This window comes from Nannospalax galili, unplaced genomic scaffold (genome assembly GCF_000622305.1).
Source record: "Nannospalax galili isolate Female #2095 unplaced genomic scaffold, S.galili_v1.0 scaffold391, whole genome shotgun sequence".
NCBI lineage: Eukaryota > Metazoa > Chordata > Mammalia > Rodentia > Spalacidae > Nannospalax > Nannospalax galili.
This window is the reverse complement of record NW_008329323.1, coordinates 851,596-870,107: the sequence shown is the minus strand read 5'-3', so window position 1 is coordinate 870,107 and position 18,512 is coordinate 851,596. Positions and strand designations below refer to the sequence as shown.

The 18,512-nt window shown below is 38.5% G+C and overlaps 1 protein-coding gene across 1 annotated transcript; it reads left to right on the top strand.

Moving 5' to 3' along the window:
- Positions 1–497: 497 nt before the first annotated feature.
- On the top strand, positions 498–11,241 carry LOC103736509 (zinc finger protein 709). The gene is made up of 4 exons (XM_008836035.3): positions 498–642; positions 3,154–3,280; positions 3,487–3,547; positions 6,936–11,241. The coding sequence occupies exons 1-4, from the start codon at positions 622–624 to the stop codon at positions 8,344–8,346; spliced, it is 1,620 nt and encodes a 539-aa protein (XP_008834257.1). The 5' UTR covers positions 498–621; the 3' UTR covers positions 8,347–11,241.
- Positions 11,242–18,512: the final 7,271 nt, after the last annotated feature.

The following is an 18,512-nucleotide window of genomic DNA, read 5'->3' as shown; positions in this document are numbered from 1 at the left end:
GACACAGAGCTGGGCAAGGAATGGCTACAGTTAGTGATAAATTGGAATTAGGCGCTGGACCTGCAATATTCCAAACTCCACAGTCTTTGGAGTTCTAATCAGTTGATCAGCCTTATTGGAGGAGGTTCAGCTGAAGTTGTGAAGATGCAGGTTTTCTCTGGGGACCTTCATTCACAATGCCATGGATTTTCTCCTTGTGGCATTGAGTCTGGGATCTCCAGAACTGGGGCACTATTGTAAGCGGAAAAGGCAGGAGGGGCTCACTGAGTACACGAGGAAGTGAGCGCCTGCTTTACAAAGCTTAGCGCATGTTCTTAAATGCAATGATATTCCAGTTTGGACCAGATTTAGTCCAAAAAAAAAAAAATTAGAACAGTTTTAAGACCCACTCAGCTTGTTACGCTCCATGCTTAACAAAATCCTGTCATTTAGGTTTAAGGAGGCGGGTGTGGATCATTCACCAATCACAGACGCTGTTACTCTCCTGCATGAACTGTCCATTGAGATGCAAGGATAGTAGGAGTGTGCCGCCATTGCCGCTATGCCTGAGTCCTGTGTTGCCACCGGTCCTCGGGGACTGTCAGTTGTTTAGACCGCCGGCCCCTCAGGGCGGACACCGGGATGCATGAGAAGCAGGAAATGGTGAGTATACGGTGGCACCTGGAGTCCTGGGCGGCGGATTTGTGACGTTGCGGCGGCTTCGGTGCGGTGTGCGGCCGTCGCCCCCGCGTTCCCCTGGTGCTGTGCAGAATCGGAGTCCGGCTCTGGCGTCGTCATCCCCGAGTGTACTGGAATTGTGTAGTGAGCCGGGAGCCCGGCGTCCTGTCCTGCCCTGTCCTGTGAAGCTGTTTCGTCCCAGTTCCCGGTCCTGTCTGGTGAATCCGCTCTGCCAACCTGAGCCTTCGCAGACACTGGCGCCGGCGGGCTGGTGATGCTGAGTCCAGACTGGGGTGAAAGGACTTGGGTGGTGTGCGCTGCTGCGATTCTACTTTGGCCACTTCCCGTTGCCGTGATTTAATTTCCCACTGTGATCATTTAGGATTTTATTTCGTAAACGCTGGGGATTGAACCTCTGGTCTTGCTTATTTTAGGTAAACCCACCTCTCGTTTTGTTGATTTTTTTTTTTTTTTAATGGTCATGCAAGAGGGTTTGTTTGCTTTCTCTGACCGAGAGTAGGTGAAAATACCTAGGCTTGCTAGAAAGGGAGAAATTTAAATTTGCTTCAAATTTGTTTGCACCGATCAATTCAGCTATTAATTTCTGAGGAAAAAAAGAGGAATTTTGGGAAAGCGTTTCCAACTTTGCTCGTCGTGAAAACAGCCTGGGAGGCAAAGAATCACGTAGTTGTTAAAAAAAAAAAAATTATTTGTTTTGCTCCAGACTTATCCAAACAAAAAGGATTATGAGGTCAGGGTTCTTTATTCTGTCTGTTTCAGTCTCGTTTAAACATCCCAGATGTTTAAGTTGATTATATCCTCTTGATTTAATTTTGGCAGGTTATATGTTTCTAGGAATCTAATAATTTTCTAGTTTTTAAAAAATATTTTATTTTTTATGTGTATGAGTGTATTGCCTGCATCTGTGTAAGTGCACCCGTGTCATGCAATGCCCATGAAGGTCAGAAGAGAGTGTCACATTCCCCTGGAACTGGAGTTATGGAAGGTTGTTAGTGTCCATGTGTGTGTGCTAGGAATTGAACCTGGGTCCTCTGCAAGAATAGCTAGTGTTCTTAATCACTGAGCCATCTCTCCAGCTCAGATTTTCTAGGTTTTCATTGTAATCTGTTGTAACCTTTCTTGATTATCCCTAGTTGTCCGTGTCATGTGTGTACCCTGTGTGTGTCCTGGTCTTTTTGAGACAGGGTCTCCCTGTAGCCCCTGCTGTCCTGGAACTCACTATGTAGACCGGGCTGGCTTTGAACTCACAGAGATCCACCTGCCTCTGGCTCCCAAGTGCTGGGATTAAAGTTGTGCAGCTGATTATCCCTAGTTTTATTAATTGATGTCTTCCTTCCCTTTTGTTAGTTTGGCTAGGGTTTTGTCCATCTTAGTTTTTAAAAGAACTACCTCTAAGATTGACTCTGTATTCTTTGGGTCTCCGTTTTGTTAATTCTCCTCTCATCTTTGTTATATTTCTTGCTTTATTTCTTGCTATCTTTTGCTTTTGGGTCCAAGTTATTCTCATGTTTGCATCATTATTTATTTGACATGCCTCTGATTACTTAATATAAACTTTTCAGGGAAAAGCCAAGGTTCTCTTTTTGGGTCCTTTAGTCTCCTTAATAAAAAGTTTAAAGTTCAAAGATCTTTAGAGACACATTTTTATTTATTTTTGAGTTATTGTTGTTGCTGATGTGTATGTGTTTGTGTGTGTGATGCATGTGTGTAGTTGCATCCATGTATGGAAGTCGGAGGACAAATTTGTGGAGTTGGTTCTCTCCTTCCACTTTATGTGGGTTCCAGGAATAGAACTCAGGTTGTCAGGTGCTGGGGCCATGTGGACCATGACCCTTGGTGGAATATTTGCATAACACCTGCCTCTCCCAAGTTTGTATCTAGGAACTTTTCTTCAGAATGCTCTGGTCCTTAGTAAAAATCTAGGTAAGGGTTGAGTAGTCAAAGTCTTGATGAGAGATTTTTCACCCAGATTTTAATTTGCGTTTTGATCAGAGACAGTATCTGAGTATGTCAGAAAGATTTTTGAAACACTGAAAGGATATTAGGCGTTTATCAACTACTATATTGTTCTTTAACTGTTTCATGGCAGAAAGACACCCCCCACCCTTTTACAGTTAGACTACTTGTTTCTGTTCTAATAGATGTTCCCAGATTTCAGAAATGGTACTGTTGGCTAGCAGACATTTCTGATAACCCTACAGGCTCCACAGAACTGGTGTTTGCTCTGGCTCATCCAGTGTACAAAGCATATTGAGACCAGCATTACAACAACTGATCATGTTCTACTGTGCATATAGTTCCAAAGTAGCAGAATTGTGTGACAGCATAAGCATAAGAATAAATAGTAAATGTGTGCTGACCATGATGTAGAGGGATTATTTGAAGAACAAAGTATGAAGTGAAATAATCAAGTCATTGTGTATCTCCAGTGTTTTCCCACAATTAATATTTTAAATATATATGGTTTATTTTTAGGAGTCAGTGACCTTTGAGGATGTGGCTGTGAACTTCACCCTAGGAGAGTGGGCTTTGTTGGATTCTTGTCAAAAGGAGCTCTACAGAGATGTAATGAAGGAAACATTTAGGAACCTGATTTCCATAGGTAAAAAATATACTATAATTCCTTTCTTTGTCCATTTAGAAAGCAGCTATTTCTTGGTCATTCTTGTTGTAGGATTTGAAATATTGAAAAGAAAGATGGTGAATAGAGTATACCTGGTCATTTACCATAGAAAAGGCTAGAATATATAAATTTTGTATGATGTTGAATAAATAAATCATAATGATTTCTTTGGGTTAACTTTTTAGGGAAAACAGAGGAAGAAGAAAATATTGAAAAGGACTACCAAATTCTTGGAAGAAATCTGAGGTAATTTAGATTCAAAGAGAAGTGAACTTTTTTAAATTTTTTGATTTTTCATAGGGATCTTTTTATTTTTTTTTAATGGTTGCATAGTATTTCATTGTGCAAACTGAGTATCTCTTATCCAAAAGGTTTGAGAGCAGAAATGTTTCAAATTTAGGATTTTTCTAGATTTTGGAATATTTGCACATACATAGTGAGATATCTTGGGAAAGAGACCCAGTATTAGACAATAAATTTTTCTTTCATATATAATTTATACAAAGGGCCTAATTTTTTTTAATTACACTTATTGATTAGTGTGTGCACACATGTTCACACATGCCACAGCTCAGTGGAGGTCAGGGGACAACTTGTGGGAGCCAGTTCTGTCCTTCCAACAAGGAGGCCCAGGGATGGAACTCAGGTCATCAGGCTTGGCAGCAAGTGCCCTTATTCCCTGAGCCATCTTGCTGGCCTCTAAAGATAACTTATAAAACGTTTAAAATAATGTTCTTCATGGGAGTTTCTTGGTATAGAATTTTCCACTTATGACATGTCAATACTCAAATTTTTTTAGATTTTAGAACATTCAGATTTTGGACTTTCAAATTAGGAATGTTCAACTCTATAGCTATATCAGTTTGTTTGTTTGTTTGTTTGTTTGTTTGTTTGTTTGTTTTTGAGACAGAGCGGAACTCACTATGTAGGCTAGACTGGTCTAGAACTATAACAGTCCTCCACCTCAGCCTCTGAAGTGCTGAGATCACAGGTGTAAGCTACCATGCTCAGATACTATATCATAGTTTTTTTTAAAGTTTTGTATATAGAGAACTTATTGGTAACCTAAATATGTGTATTGACATTGAAAATTGCAAATATTAAGTTAAAAATTGGACAATATATAGTCTGTTTAAAATTTTGTTTAAAAATAAACCATGGGACTGAGATAAAAGTGCTTTTGTTCATAAGTATGCAAACTGGAGTTCAAATTCCCAGAACCTCCATGCTTAGCCAGGAAGACCTGCTTGTGCCTGGCAGTGACCATTGGTTCTGTAGGAGTGGATCCTGCGCATTCAAGGGCCAGTCAGTCTGACCAAAGAGCTTCCGGTTCAGTAAGAGAGTTTGTCTTAAAGCAACAAGGCAGAGAGCAATAGCAAAGACACCATTCATCTGTATCTGGCCTCCACATGTGCACACACACTCACATGTATGTACTACATACACATATACTAAGCTACATCATGAACTGGCTAATTTATATATAAAAGTTCAAATGGAATATACATCTAGCTTCTAGTTATCATAAGAAATACAAATTGGGATGAGATCTGTGAGTGGTGGCACACACCTTCAATCCCAGCACTCTGGAGGCAGAGGCAGGCCAGCTGGGGCTACAGGGAGACCCTGTTTTAAAAAAAAAAAAAAATCAAATTGGGATGGGGAAGGAGACAGTCAAAATGTGTGTGTGTGTGTGTGTGTGTGTGTGTGTGTGTGTGTGTTATATTTTTCAATATTTCAATACTTTGAAAATATTAGAACAACTAGATATGAAAAATATACAAAGGTTTATCAAGGAACAAGATTTCAACAAATGGAGTTCAAGGTCTGAATTGGCTTTTCTTTGTGACTTGTGATCAGACACCATCCCATCTGTGGGAAAGAAGGGTGTGCCAATGAAGGTAGGCTTTACTGTCACAGAAAGGTTGAAAGAGCAAAAGAAGGAAGAGGTGGACTGGTCTTTACAGTTATTTTCCCTATAAGGTTTATCATGTCAGCCCCTGGGTATTGGTAATTATAAATCTGTTTTATTTTTTGAAACTGACTCATTTCCAATTCCAATTTGATTACATGATACCCAGCATTTTTGTCTGGTCTGTTTTATTGGGGCCTAGTACAGGAGCTCAGTCTAAATTAGCAAGCGTCCATAAATTTTATTTAGTGGTAAGTATTCTTTGAAAACATGAAAAATTAGAGGTCACAAATAAGGAATTAGTTAAGTTTTAGTATATCCACATAGCAGAAAACAATTCAACTCATCCCAATACAATACCACATGTAAAAATGATTCATAATAATTTTATTATATTTCTTTATATATTTTATTTATTTTCATTGTATGTGTGTGTGTGTGTGGTGTGTGTCTGTGTATCTGTGTCTGTGTGTCTGTGTCTGTGTCTGTGTAAGTATGGGTGCATGCATGCCATGTACCTGTGGAGGTCAGGGACAACTTTAGGGAGTTGGTTCTCTCCTTCCATCTTTGTTGAGACAGGGTTTCTTTTGTTTTGCCGAGCTCCATACTCCAGGAGAACATCTCTTGGCAGGTGTGCTGGGTTTATAGCTGTGCTATACTGCGTCTGACTTCTTTGTGGGTTCTGGGGATCTAACTCGGGTTGTGAGGCTTTCAAGGCAAGCACCTTTACCCACTGAGCCATCTTGCCAGCCTAACAATATGTTTTTCATACAGATCAAACTGTTATCTTTAAGAGTGTACTGTCTCAGTTTCCTCTGTAAAGTTTTAATTTTTTTTAAACATGGTCTGTCTATGTAGTCCATTTTGGCCTTTAATTCACCACATAGATCCAACTGGCGAGAAGTGAATTTAATTTGCATCAAATATTTCAAAGCGATAGGAAATCTGAGCACCAAGCAAATGATACAAATACTTCTAAATATAAATTGATTTAACCTAAATTTTTGTCAAAGTGCATTGGAGTATTCCCAACTCCGTACTGTATCATATTGCCAAAATGTGGTACAGCATTAAGTTCTGAAAGACATTTTCAGATGCCTTATTATACAAAAACTTTCCTTCATGCTGAAATTACTAATATTTTTTACCAAGTTACCTTTAGACTTTCAGTGTCAGATATCTGAAGGTGAGTTTGGGGCATATAGTGACCCTCTTCAATAAATTGCATTTTAAAGATATTTGCTGTTTCAATTTCCATAACGGCTGATTCATGCTGTTTTGCATAAGGAATATTCAATTTTGTTAACTTTGGCACAGACCATTAAGGTTCGTCAAATGTGATCAAGCTGTGATATAAAAGGAATATTTGAAGAACAAAGGATATAGTGAACTAGTCACATCACTGTGTGTCTCCAATGTTTTTCACCATTTTTGTGAATGTATGTGGATTGTTTTCGGGGCTAGAAGTCGTGTTCTAGAACCTTATAGGATTGTATGCTGTCCTCAGGACCCATAGATGAATGTCAGTCCGTTGATGTCCATAAATACTTATAGAAATAAAAACAACACTTTTCCCAGGCATGGCTCAGGTTGGCCTCAGGCTTGCAGTCCTCCTGCATCTGCTTCCTGAATACTATAATAACATGTACTACAACACCCAGCCTCCAACTCTTCTCTTGACTAATCACAAAACAATAGTAATGCTTTTCTTGTTTTTTGCAGCCCACAGGTGGTTGAGAGATTCTATGAATATGAACTTGGTAGTCAGTGTGGAGAAACCCACCAACAGATTTCAGAGCATATTCTTAATGAAGACATTCCTCCTGGAATAGAGCTATATAAAAGCAATGTGTCTGAAAGAGACATCATTAGTCATTCACAGTCAGATATTCACTTCAGAGGTCAAACTGGAGAGAAACTATTTGAGTATCAGGAACATGTGGAAAAGCCTTTTAAACATAATAAATGTTGGAAAGATTTTACATATTCTAAGTACTTTGTGACCCACAAGAGCCCTTTTTCTAGAGAGAAACCCCATGAAAGTAAACAATCTGATGCATCCTCTAGTCTCACTTCTGATCAGGATTATGAGACAACTTACACTGGAGATAATCTCCCTGAATGTAAGCAATTTGAGACCGCCCTCATGACTTGCAGTTATGTTCAAACATATGAAAGAATCCACACTGGAGAGAAACAGTTTGTTTGTAAGAAATGTGGAGAAGCCTTCGTCAATTCCAGTCACCTTACCAAACATCAGAGAATTCATACTAGAGAGAAAACTTTTGCATGTAATTATTGTGGTAAAGCTTTCATCCATCCAAGGGCCTGTTATAATCATGAAAAAACTCACACCGGAGACAGACCTTATGTATGTAAACAATGTGGGAAAGCATGCATTCATTCTTATCACCTTCTCCAGCATGAAAGAAGTCACACTCGAGAAAAGCTTTATGCATGCAAGCAATGTGGGAAAGTATTTGGACGTTCCTCATATCTTCGCAAACATGAAAGAATTCACACTGGAGAGAAACCTTACTTATGTAAGCATTGTGGCAAAGCGTTCAGCGATCCCACAACCCGTAACAATCATGAAAGAACTCATACTGGAGAGAAACATTATGTTTGTAAGCAGTGTGGCAAAGCATTCATTCGTTCCTCTCAGCTTCTCATCCATGAAAGAATTCACACTGGAGAGAAACCTTATGCATGTAAACATTGTGGTAAAGCCTTCACTTATTCCAGTGCCTGTTACATTCATGAAAGAATTCACACTGGAGAGAAACCTTATGTTTGTAAGCAATGTGGCAAAGCCTTTACATGCTCCACATACCTTCACAAACATGAAAGAATTCACACTGGAGAGAAACCTTATGCATGTAAGCAGTGTGGGAAAGCCTTCATCCAACATAGGGCTTGTTACAACCATGAAAGAATTCACACTGGAGAGAAACCATATGTATGTGTGCAGTGTGGGCATGCATTTACTTTTTCAAAATCCCTTCAAATACATGAAAGAAATCACACTGGAGAGAAACCTTATATATGTAAGCAATGTGGGAAAGCCTTCTCATGTTCCACATACCTTCACCAACATGAAAGAACTCACAGTGAAAAGAAACCCAGTGGGTAGAACTTACACCAGTATAAACCATCTTGGAGTCCCTATAGTTAACTTGCTTTTATTGCAAGGTATGAAAGAAGTGTGGAGAGAAACCAGAATGTGAGACTTGTGGAAGTATAATTCTGGCTCATGTGTGCAAGTGTATGTACGTAGGACAAAACCCATTGTTGACCATTTTTGGTGCTGCATGTTTTTTATTCCAAAACTAGAGAGGTAGAGGCTGGAAAATAACATTGATTAAGTCCTAGGCTATGTAGTGGGTTTGAACACAGCTTAGGAGATTTAAGAAGAACCAGCTCCAACCAAATGAAATATTCATTGTGAAAAATAGAAGAAAGTGGTTTTTTCAAATATGGTGAAAGTCATCAAATATACTCATGCAGTCAAATCTTGTAAAAGCAAGAAATGTGAAGACTTTGAAGCAAATTTTGTGTAGAATATACCTGAAAATAACCTTAAATACACTAAATAAAAGTTAAAATATTTTTATTATTTTTCTGTTCTTACACAAGACCTTTTGGCTTTGCATTACTTTTTTTACCTTTTAAATGTATGATTTGGCATATAGTTTTGGCATGATTTTTGCCTGCCTGTTGTCCCTGATGTCTGGAAAGCTGAGGCAGGAGAATACCTTGAGACTACAGTTGAAGACCACCTGGACACTATTTCAAGGAACAACAGCAGTTAACACTATAAAGAATCTACTTGAATTTTGGTGGTATAAGTTGATAAGTTTGGTAAATCAATGCAATTTCAGTTTAGTGGGCATAAAGTTTTTAAAACTTTAGAGCAATGCTGTTTTTTCATTGAATTTAAATGCATTTGTAATCATCCAGTCTGCTTAATTTGAAGTAGTTTTTTAGTACTTGTATGTCATGTGAAGTTGAAAATGTATGCTTGTTAATTGTTAGTATTTTCTGGCACGTTTCTTAATATTGTTAATATTAATTGCTTGTCAGTTTCTTTATATTTAGGTGCATACTCAGTTTTTCTCAGTGTAACGTTTCTTATGTAGATTTTTTATTGGGTAATTTTCAGTGTACATTTTCTTCAAATAAGTTTTTAGTATTTCTCTGTGTATCTGTTTTGTGTGTTGTATGTGGGTGTGGGTAGTGTACAGCACAGGTGTGTAGGTCAGAGGACAACGTTCAGGAGTTGGTTCTCTGTTAGGCTTGTGCTGAACACATTTTTACTCACTGAGCCTTGCCACCAGACCCAAATAAGATTTTTGTACATTTTTTAAACAATCTTAACTGTTTTCTAATAAGCATATTAAAAATGTTAACTTTCCTGTTTACTCTGAAGATACTTTCAAATATTTTATTCAGTGTAGTTTAAAACTGTACTTTTTCTCTAACTTAAAACTTAATGTTCATCAATTTGAAGTTGCTTTTTATCATGTAAAAGTTACTTTCATGTTTATATTGTTCAATTGTTAATATAAATTTTCCATTGCTCATTGCTGATATGAGTGGTTCTCTGGCCAGAGATAAACAAGACCATATCATTTATCCCAATAGGATGTAATGAATTCTAGTAAATCTTTTCAAATAGGATAATGATGCTATAATTCCTCAGTAGAAACAATTTCCATCCAATTTCTAACATGATACTTGTTTTAAGTGAACTGGTTACAATTCAATATAGTATGTTGTTCTTATTAGTTGGAAGCAGTTTGGGGTTGAATATAGTTCTGCCTTTTGTAATCATAATATAGTTCTCACCTGGACAGCTGTAGTAAGTAGTGCATGACTACAAGTTAATCACATTTTAAAGAAGATGGCAATTTTCCTCAGTTTCATCATTCAGATTGTTTGGATTTTGAGGCATGTAACCAGGACATTATTATTTCAATTTATTCTAATCTCTGAGAATTTCCTAGTTTTGCTGGTATGCTTCTCATAAAGACATGGCTTTTCTATGACTTCAACTCTAATTATATGGACTTTTACCTACAGTCTCCTTAAAATGGTAAGTGGAAAATATTAAACAAGGTAGATATTTAATGCATCCAAACTAATGAACATTAACCCTTAGCCTATACTATGTCACAGTGTTTCTGCCACTTACATTAATGTAAAGTTAGTTAAAAACATCTAGCCATGTGTATTTCAGAATAAATGATTCATTGGGTGTAATGAGCTGTGCAGTATCAGTTTTTTGTATGTGAACACATGGTCATCTGCACAGCATCACTACTGCTGCCCATTATCATCAGAAAATGCAGTTCAGCGTATTGCTACCCGGCATGAGATTAAGCTTTAAAGGCAAATGCCATTTTTCTTTGCTGTTTGGCTTTCCCACTGTCTTCATGTTAAAAAATGCATATATCATAACTTAGCTATCTTATGTCAATGAAAAAACATAAATCCACTCAATTAGGTAGCTTACAACCTCTTCATCTCTTTTATGTATAAAAGCAGAAGTGTGTTTATATAAGCCTAGTTCAAGCCTAGCAGTGAACAGAGATAGCATTACTCTTTCAAACAAGTGTGTATTTCTCAGAACACACGTATTAGATTATACTTTTCAAATATGCTTCACATTCCTGCATGGTAGATGAAGAAATTTTATGATTAAGCATGTAAAATGGAGGCATTCTTTGCTCTGTAACTGGAGAAAACTACTTGTTTAGTGCTGGTGTTGATAATTTGGTAAGAAAAGTGAGGTGCTGAGCAAACATTGAACAAATATTTATGAGATGGAAATAAAGCTAGTGTTGTGCATCACTTTTTCAGCACACTTGGCTTGGCTTTGATTCCTGCCAGACCAACAAGAACAAAAAGCAAAGATCAAAATAAAGGTTATTAATGAAATAAAGCGTTGCAGATATGATTTCCTCAGTGCAAACATATACTTTAGTTGTCTTTCACTAAATAACGTCCCTTTTCATTTATGATAGCACAAACATTCTTTACATTATTTTTATTTTTTATGTGTATGTGTGTATTGCCTGCATTTAGGTAAGTGCACCCCTGTCACGCAATGCCCATGGAGGACAGAAGAGGCTGTCGGATCCCCTGTAACTGGAGTTACGGACAGTTGTTAGCTGCCATGTGGGTGCTGGGATTCGAACCTGGGTCTTCTGTAAGAACAGCCAGTGTTCTTAACTGCTGAGCCATCTCTCCAGCCCTAGCACAAACATATTTTAAAATGTAGTTTCAAGTCATTTCTGTTGGGTTCCCTGAATTGTCTAGAAACAAACCACAGTAGAAAACAATCTTAATTCTTGAGAATTGGTTTGAGGAGCAAGGAAATTTCATACGTTTCTTGGGTATTCATCTTTTAATGCTTTGTTCATTTTATTAGCTTGTCTCTTTGTTTCTTTGATTTCTTGGTATTTAGTGGTTTGGTTTGTTGGGTTTTCTGTTGGTGGTGGTGCTGGTTTTTTTGAGACAGGGTCTCCATCTAGCCCCAACTGGCCTGGAATTCACTATGTAGACCACGCTGGTCTAAATGTAGATAGTCAGGCTATATCAATTGTGGAATAGGTAATTCTTTATGCTTATGGCATCTTTGTCAAAATTAAGAGACTGCTACACAGTTTTACAACTGGTTCATCTATTCTGTTTCATTTATTGACATGTCTGTATTTGTGCCAGGAACCTGATGTTTTGTTCACAGTTGCTTTGATTATCCATGCTTTTTCTTGCTTCCATATGACCTTTAGGATTTTTTTTTCTATTTCTGTGAAAAATGTCATGTGAATTTTGACATAGACTGCATGGATATCATAGATTGCTTTTGGACGTAAATTTTCACAAAATTGATTTTGTCAGTCCATAAGCATGCGAGGTCTTTCCATACTGTAGTGCATCTTGAACTTTTTCCTTCAGTGTTTTAAACTTCTCATTTCTTTGTTTAGGTTTATTCCAGTGTTTTCTCCTTGCTTTTCTTCATGTATCTATTTTTTTAAGATTTATTTTAATTAAATATTTTTATTTTGTGTGTATGAGTGCATTGCCAGCATGTGTGTAAGTACACCCATGTTGTGCAGTGCCATTGAAGGTCAGAGGTGAAAGTCGGATCCATGGAACTGGAGTTATGGACGATTGTTAGCTCTACAAGAGCAGTCCAGCCCCTTATTTTAATTTTTTTATTATGTGTTTTGTATGTGGAGTTGTGCAAGGGTGTGCAGGTGCTTATAGCGACCAGAGGCCTGATGCCTCTGGATCCCCAGGTGCTGGAGTTACAGACAGTTGGGAGCCACCTAATGTGGATGCTGGGAACTGGTTTCATGTCCTTTTCAGTAGAGCAAGTGCCCTTTCCTGTTGAGCCATCTATCCAGCCCTCGTGTTTCTATTTTGAATGTGATTGTTTCCTTGATTGCTATTATTGCTTTTAAGACAGAAAGCTTCTAATTTTGCCAGCTTTTCTATTCTGACATGGTTGAAAGCTTTTATCACTTCTAAGAGTTTTCTGGTGGAGTCTTGAGGGCCTCTTAGTTATCTGTTCACATTGTCTGCAAACAACAGTATTTTGACTTTCTATTTTCAGTTTCAGGTATTATGCTAAGATCTTTGATGTGTTTGCAGTTTTTTTATGCAGGGTGAGGAATAAGGGTGTAGTTTCTTTTTCTGAATGTGAATATAGTTTACTCAGTGCCATTAGTTAAAGAGGCTGTCTTTTCCCCAATGAGTATTTTGGGCATCTTGGTCTAAAATCAGGTAGCCATAGCTTTGTGGGATTATGTCTGGATCTGCTGTTCTGTTCCATTGATTTATGTGTCCATTTTATGCCAGTGCCATGCTGTTTTTATTACTGCTCTGCCATTTAACTTGAAATCAGGTATGTAATACCTCTGACATTACACTTTTTATTTAGGTAGGACTGAAAAAAAAAATCTGATGGCTTTTGTGATTCCAAATGAAGTTTAGATTTTTTTTTCCTATTTGTGTGGAGAATGCCATTGGAATTTTGATGGGAATTGCATTGACTCTATAAATTGCTTATGGTAAGATATGTGCTGTTACCAAGGTAAACATTTTTGCCTAGAAGAGTTATATATTATCAGTCAGATTAACTCAGTACTAAATCCTGTTCCAGAATAACTTTGGGTACCCATTGGTTTGGCTCATTCTCTTGAAAATGTTAAAAACTATTTAAGAATTTGGAGAGAGAACATGAGTTAAACAATTAGCATATTGTTGGCACAAACTTTCTGGACAGCAGGCCTTGCTTTTCAGTTAGAGTGATGGCATCTATACCATTAATTCACAGATCTCAGAAGTGGACAACATTTTTCTCCAAGTATTTCTAAGATAAAATCATAGGAAAGATGATATTGTTTTTCCTGGGTCTTCTTTTCATGGTGTGTGTGTGTGTGTGTGTGTGTGTGTTGTAATATGTGTGTGTGCACACCTATATTTCTGCCTACATGTGTGTGATTGCACGAGTTGGAGGCCTGAAGTGGGAATCTCCTTTGATCAAGCTCAAAGGAGCCCACGTCATCTTTTGTAGCTGAAATTAATGTAGCTCTCATGCCCACAAGGAATTTACATAGATTCTGAGTATCTTAACTTTTCTTCTGCAGCAAGTGCTGTTGAGCCATTTCCTCAGCCTCTAGCTCACAGTACTCTTGTAGGTTCTAGGTTGAACTAGTTTGTTATGTGAAGTACTGTAGAGCCAGTGTAGTTTCTGAGTTACTCTCTTTGAGTAATTGTTGGGATCAACATGATAACAGGTGCTCATGTGCTCATGTCCTCTTACTACTTTACCAAATAGTTTCAAACTAGCATCATTAGGGCTGTATGAGAGTGTAATTCTTTTTTTTTTTTTTTTTTTTGTCTTTTTGAGACAGAGTCTCCCTGTAGCCCCAGCTGGCCTGGATTCGCTATGGAGACCAGGCTGGCCTCAAACTCACAGAGAACTGCCTGCCTCTGCCTCCCAAGTGCTGGGATTAAAGGTGTGTGCCACCATACCTGGCCCTTTTTTTGGTCTTTTTGAGACATAGTCCCTCTGTAGCCCCAGTTGACCTGGCACTTGCTTGCAATGTAGACCAGAATGACCTCAGTTTCATATAGATCTACCTGCCTCTGCCTCTTGAGTGCTGGGACTGAAGGCCTGTGCCATCACACCCAGCAAGAGTCTAATTACTTTTTGAACACATTATTAAATTTTATAAAAATTTATAAAATTCCACAGTGTCTATGTGGAAGTCATAAAATAACTTATGGAACTTGGTTCTTTCCTTCCACTGTGTGGGTCCCAGGGATTGAACTCAGTTCTTCAGAGTTGACTGCAGACCTTACCTGTTGAGCCATTTCACCAGCCTGGGAGTTTTAATTATTAATGGAGAGCAGTGAACATGACAGAAAGTGAATATTTGGAGAACAAAACATTATGTCAACTTAGGTGGTGACTATTTCCAGTGCTGTGTCTGCATTTCATTTGTATATTATTCTAAGAGTCACTGACTACTGCAGCTGTATCTGAGCACTACACCATGGCAGAGTGGGCTTTGCTGTATTTTTCCAAAAAGGCTGTACTGGCATGTGATACTGGAAACCCTCTTGAACTTGGCTTCTGTAGGTAAAAATGCTGTGAGTCCCTTACTTGCCTGGAAAATTAATGTTGGTGAATGAAGATGTCATTGATTTTTTTTTCTTCTCTGTCTATATCCAGTATGCCTTCAGCACTCTGTCACCTAGTATTCAAATGAAGAGTGGACAGTGAGGACTGTAGACAGGCCTTCCTGGTGGGACTGACCATGATTCTCTGTCTATAACATAGAGCCATAGTGATTAGTTCTGTAGTGGTTGAATGTTTTCCTATATATGTCATGGGTGTTTTAAATTTTAGACATGAGACTCTCATGGTACTTCTCATTATTTTTGGATTACAGGTGTCTTTCTATTACTTTGTACCATCCTTTCAACATTGTAACATATTTTCATCTAATTTTTTTTTCCTGTATAGACAAATGATGGAAAGTATATGCCAAAGCCCTAGAGTTCTATCAACTTGAGGAAGGATTTTGGTCATTCATACATTGCTAACTTACTCTGGTTTTTTTTTGTTGTTGTTCTTTGAGACAGGGTTTTCCTGTAGCCCCAGCTGACCTGGAACTCAATATGCAGACCAGGCTGGCCATGATCTCCCAGAGATCCACCTGCCCCTGCCTCTCAAGTGCTCAGATTAAAGGCATGTACTACCACATCTGACTTATTCTGGGTTTTTGATGAATGGAATAACATTAAAGTTAATCATGATTTTTCCTTTTGAAACAGTAACTAAAAAGTATGATATTTAAAAAGATGAACTTCCGAAATAGCAATTAAGGTGAGCCACAGATAGGTTATAATTTTCCTATTATTTGGAAATATTTTTGTGGTATATTTTAAAAATAGTTTGCAGGACTGGAAAGATGGCTCAGAGGTTAAGAGCACTTACTGCTCTTCAAGAGGACCTAGGTGGCTAAAACCTGTCCCTAACTCCAGGTCCAGGGAATATGATGCCCTCTTCTGACCTCTGTGGGCATTGCACACATGTGGTGCACTTACATACATGTAGGCAAAACACACATAAATTTTAAAATATCTTTAGCAGTTCAGTATTAGATATTGAAGAGTTGCCTCATATGTTTACATGCCACTGGTTTTTAAGAGGCAGTCACATCTTTAAGATTGAGACCAGCTAGGTCTCCATAGCAAGTTCCAAACCAGCTGGGGCTACAGGGAGACCCTGTCTCAAAAAGATAAATAATAATTAATTTTTAAAAATGCTATTTGAGTTGGCTGTGGGGATCACTCAGTAGGTAAAGCACTTGCTCTGCAATGTGTGTTCCTGAGTTTGAGTCTCCAGAAATGATGCAAAGCAAGTTGCAGTATCTTGTGTCTGTTTACCCAGTGTTCCTGTGGAGAGATGGGAAGCAGAAACAGAAACGGGAGAATTATCAGGAGCTCCTGAGCCAGCATATGCAGTGGTAAACTACAAGAGACCCTGTTTCAAACAAGGAGGAAGGTAAAGACCAACACCCAAGGTTATTTTCTGACCTCCATACCTGTTCCATGGCATACACATATTGTTACAGGTTTCAAAATGACTGGGAAAAGACCACCAGACCCAATTCAGATATTAATTAGCCAAATTTTTATTAGTGCTACAGCTGGCAGACAGTCTCCAGAGGTCAGATAAGGGAGACTGCTGCAAAGCTGGGGTGGGGGAATGGGGTCTTTTAAAGGCAGAAACCACAAGCTGCTTCATTCCTGTGGTATTGGCAGTTGCAAGGACAGTGGGGTCACACTGACCCTTAAATACAGCAATAAGCAAGTTTACAGGAGCTAAAACAAGCAATTGCTAGTCATTTTTTAATTTAATTTTTTTATGCGTATCCATGTATTGTCTGCATGTCGGTAAGTGCACCCACATCGTGCAATGCCCACAGAGGTCAGAAGAAGCTGTCGGATCCCCTGGGACTGGAGTTATGGACAATTGTTAACTGCCATGTGGATGCTGGGATTCACACCCAGGTCTTCTGCAAGAACAGCCAGTGTTCTTAACCAGTGAGCCATCTCTCCAGCCCCGCTAGTCATTTTCTTAGATGTATAGAGACCTTGACAGTAAGGGGCTTTCTGATTATTATTATTTGAACAGATTACCAAGAAAGATAGGATATTGTTTAGGTTATTTTCTCTTGGGTGGGCAAGAAACATAGCTGCAGTGTCTGGGTGGCAATATTCCTCTCTGTGTTCAGCTATTTCTAAAAGGAAAACTTTTGGGAGGAAGTGACTTACTAGGACTAAGTTCAGACCTTCTCTGATTTTTAAAGTCTAAGGTGGCTACTTTGTACAAAATGGAGTTGCTCTAGTCATTACAATACCACACACACACACATTAAAAAAAAAAAAAAAAAAAAAAAAAAAAAACCTATTTGAGCTGAACTTGGTAATTTCAGCACTCAGCAGGTAGAGGTAAGAGAATTGCTAAATTCAAGGCCACCCTCGTCTACATGTGAGGTTCCAGGCTAATCATGGCTTCATGATGAGCCCTCTAAGACAATATTCTGAAGTTCATATCTTAGTTGGCTTTCTATACTGTGGTAAAACACTGACCAAAACCAACTTTGGGAAAAAGGGGTTTGTTTTAGGCTTACAGGTCCCAATCATAGCCCATCATTGAGGGAAGTAATGGCAGCAACCTAGATGCAGGAACTGAAGCACAGCTTATGGGAGAATGTTGTTTACTGGCTTGCTCTCTTGGCTCTTGCTCAGCCTCCTTTCTTATATAACCCAGGGGTGACACCACCCACAGTGGCCTAGACCCTTCCACATCACTCAACAATCGAACAAATGCCTCTTCCAACACAGGCCGATCTGATAGAGGAGGTTCCCCGATTGAGATTTCCACTTCGTAGGCATGTCAAGTTGACAACTAAAGTTATCCAGAACAGCTGAGAATTTTATTTATTCAGAATGAAGATGTAACTCATTCTTGTGTAACTAAGTAAATCCAGGTTTTAAAATGATAGCACAGATTACTTTCTTTTAGATACGTACATTAAAGTGGTGGGTTCTAATAAATTTCACTCAACTGTAACAAACATGTCATTTAAAGGAAAATGAATTTAAATGACTCAGAGATGATTTTAAATGAAATAAGCCAGATTCAGATAAATACCATGTTTTTGCTCATAAGGGCAAAAATAAAGACACGAAGGCTGGGTATGTTGGCGCACACTTTTAATCCCAGTACTCGGAAGGCAGAGGCAGGTGGAGCTCTGTGAGATCAAGATGAGCCTGGTCTACACGGCGAGTTCCAAGCCAATCAGGGCTACACAGTGAACCCTGCCTCAGAAAGGGAAAAAGATAAGGAAAGAGAGAGGAAGAGGGAAGGAGCCATAAAGGGAGGAACTGCATAATAGAGGGGTGAATATGATCAAAGTATGTGCATAAATGGAAATTCCATGATGAAACTTGTTTGTGGAATTAACATGATAATAAATTTCTTTCATAAAATTACTAATCTTATGTGTGTAGTCTAAGTTATACTGTTCATTCTCTTGTCCTGAGATCTGTGGGCCTTTTGAAATAGTTGTTTTTACATATTGTGTGTGTGTGATACACACGTACCAAGCAGAGGACTGCGTGAAGGAGTTGTTTCTCACCTTCCACCATGTGGGTTCCAGGGATTGAACTCGGGTTGTCAGACTTGGAAGCAAGCACCTTTACTCATTG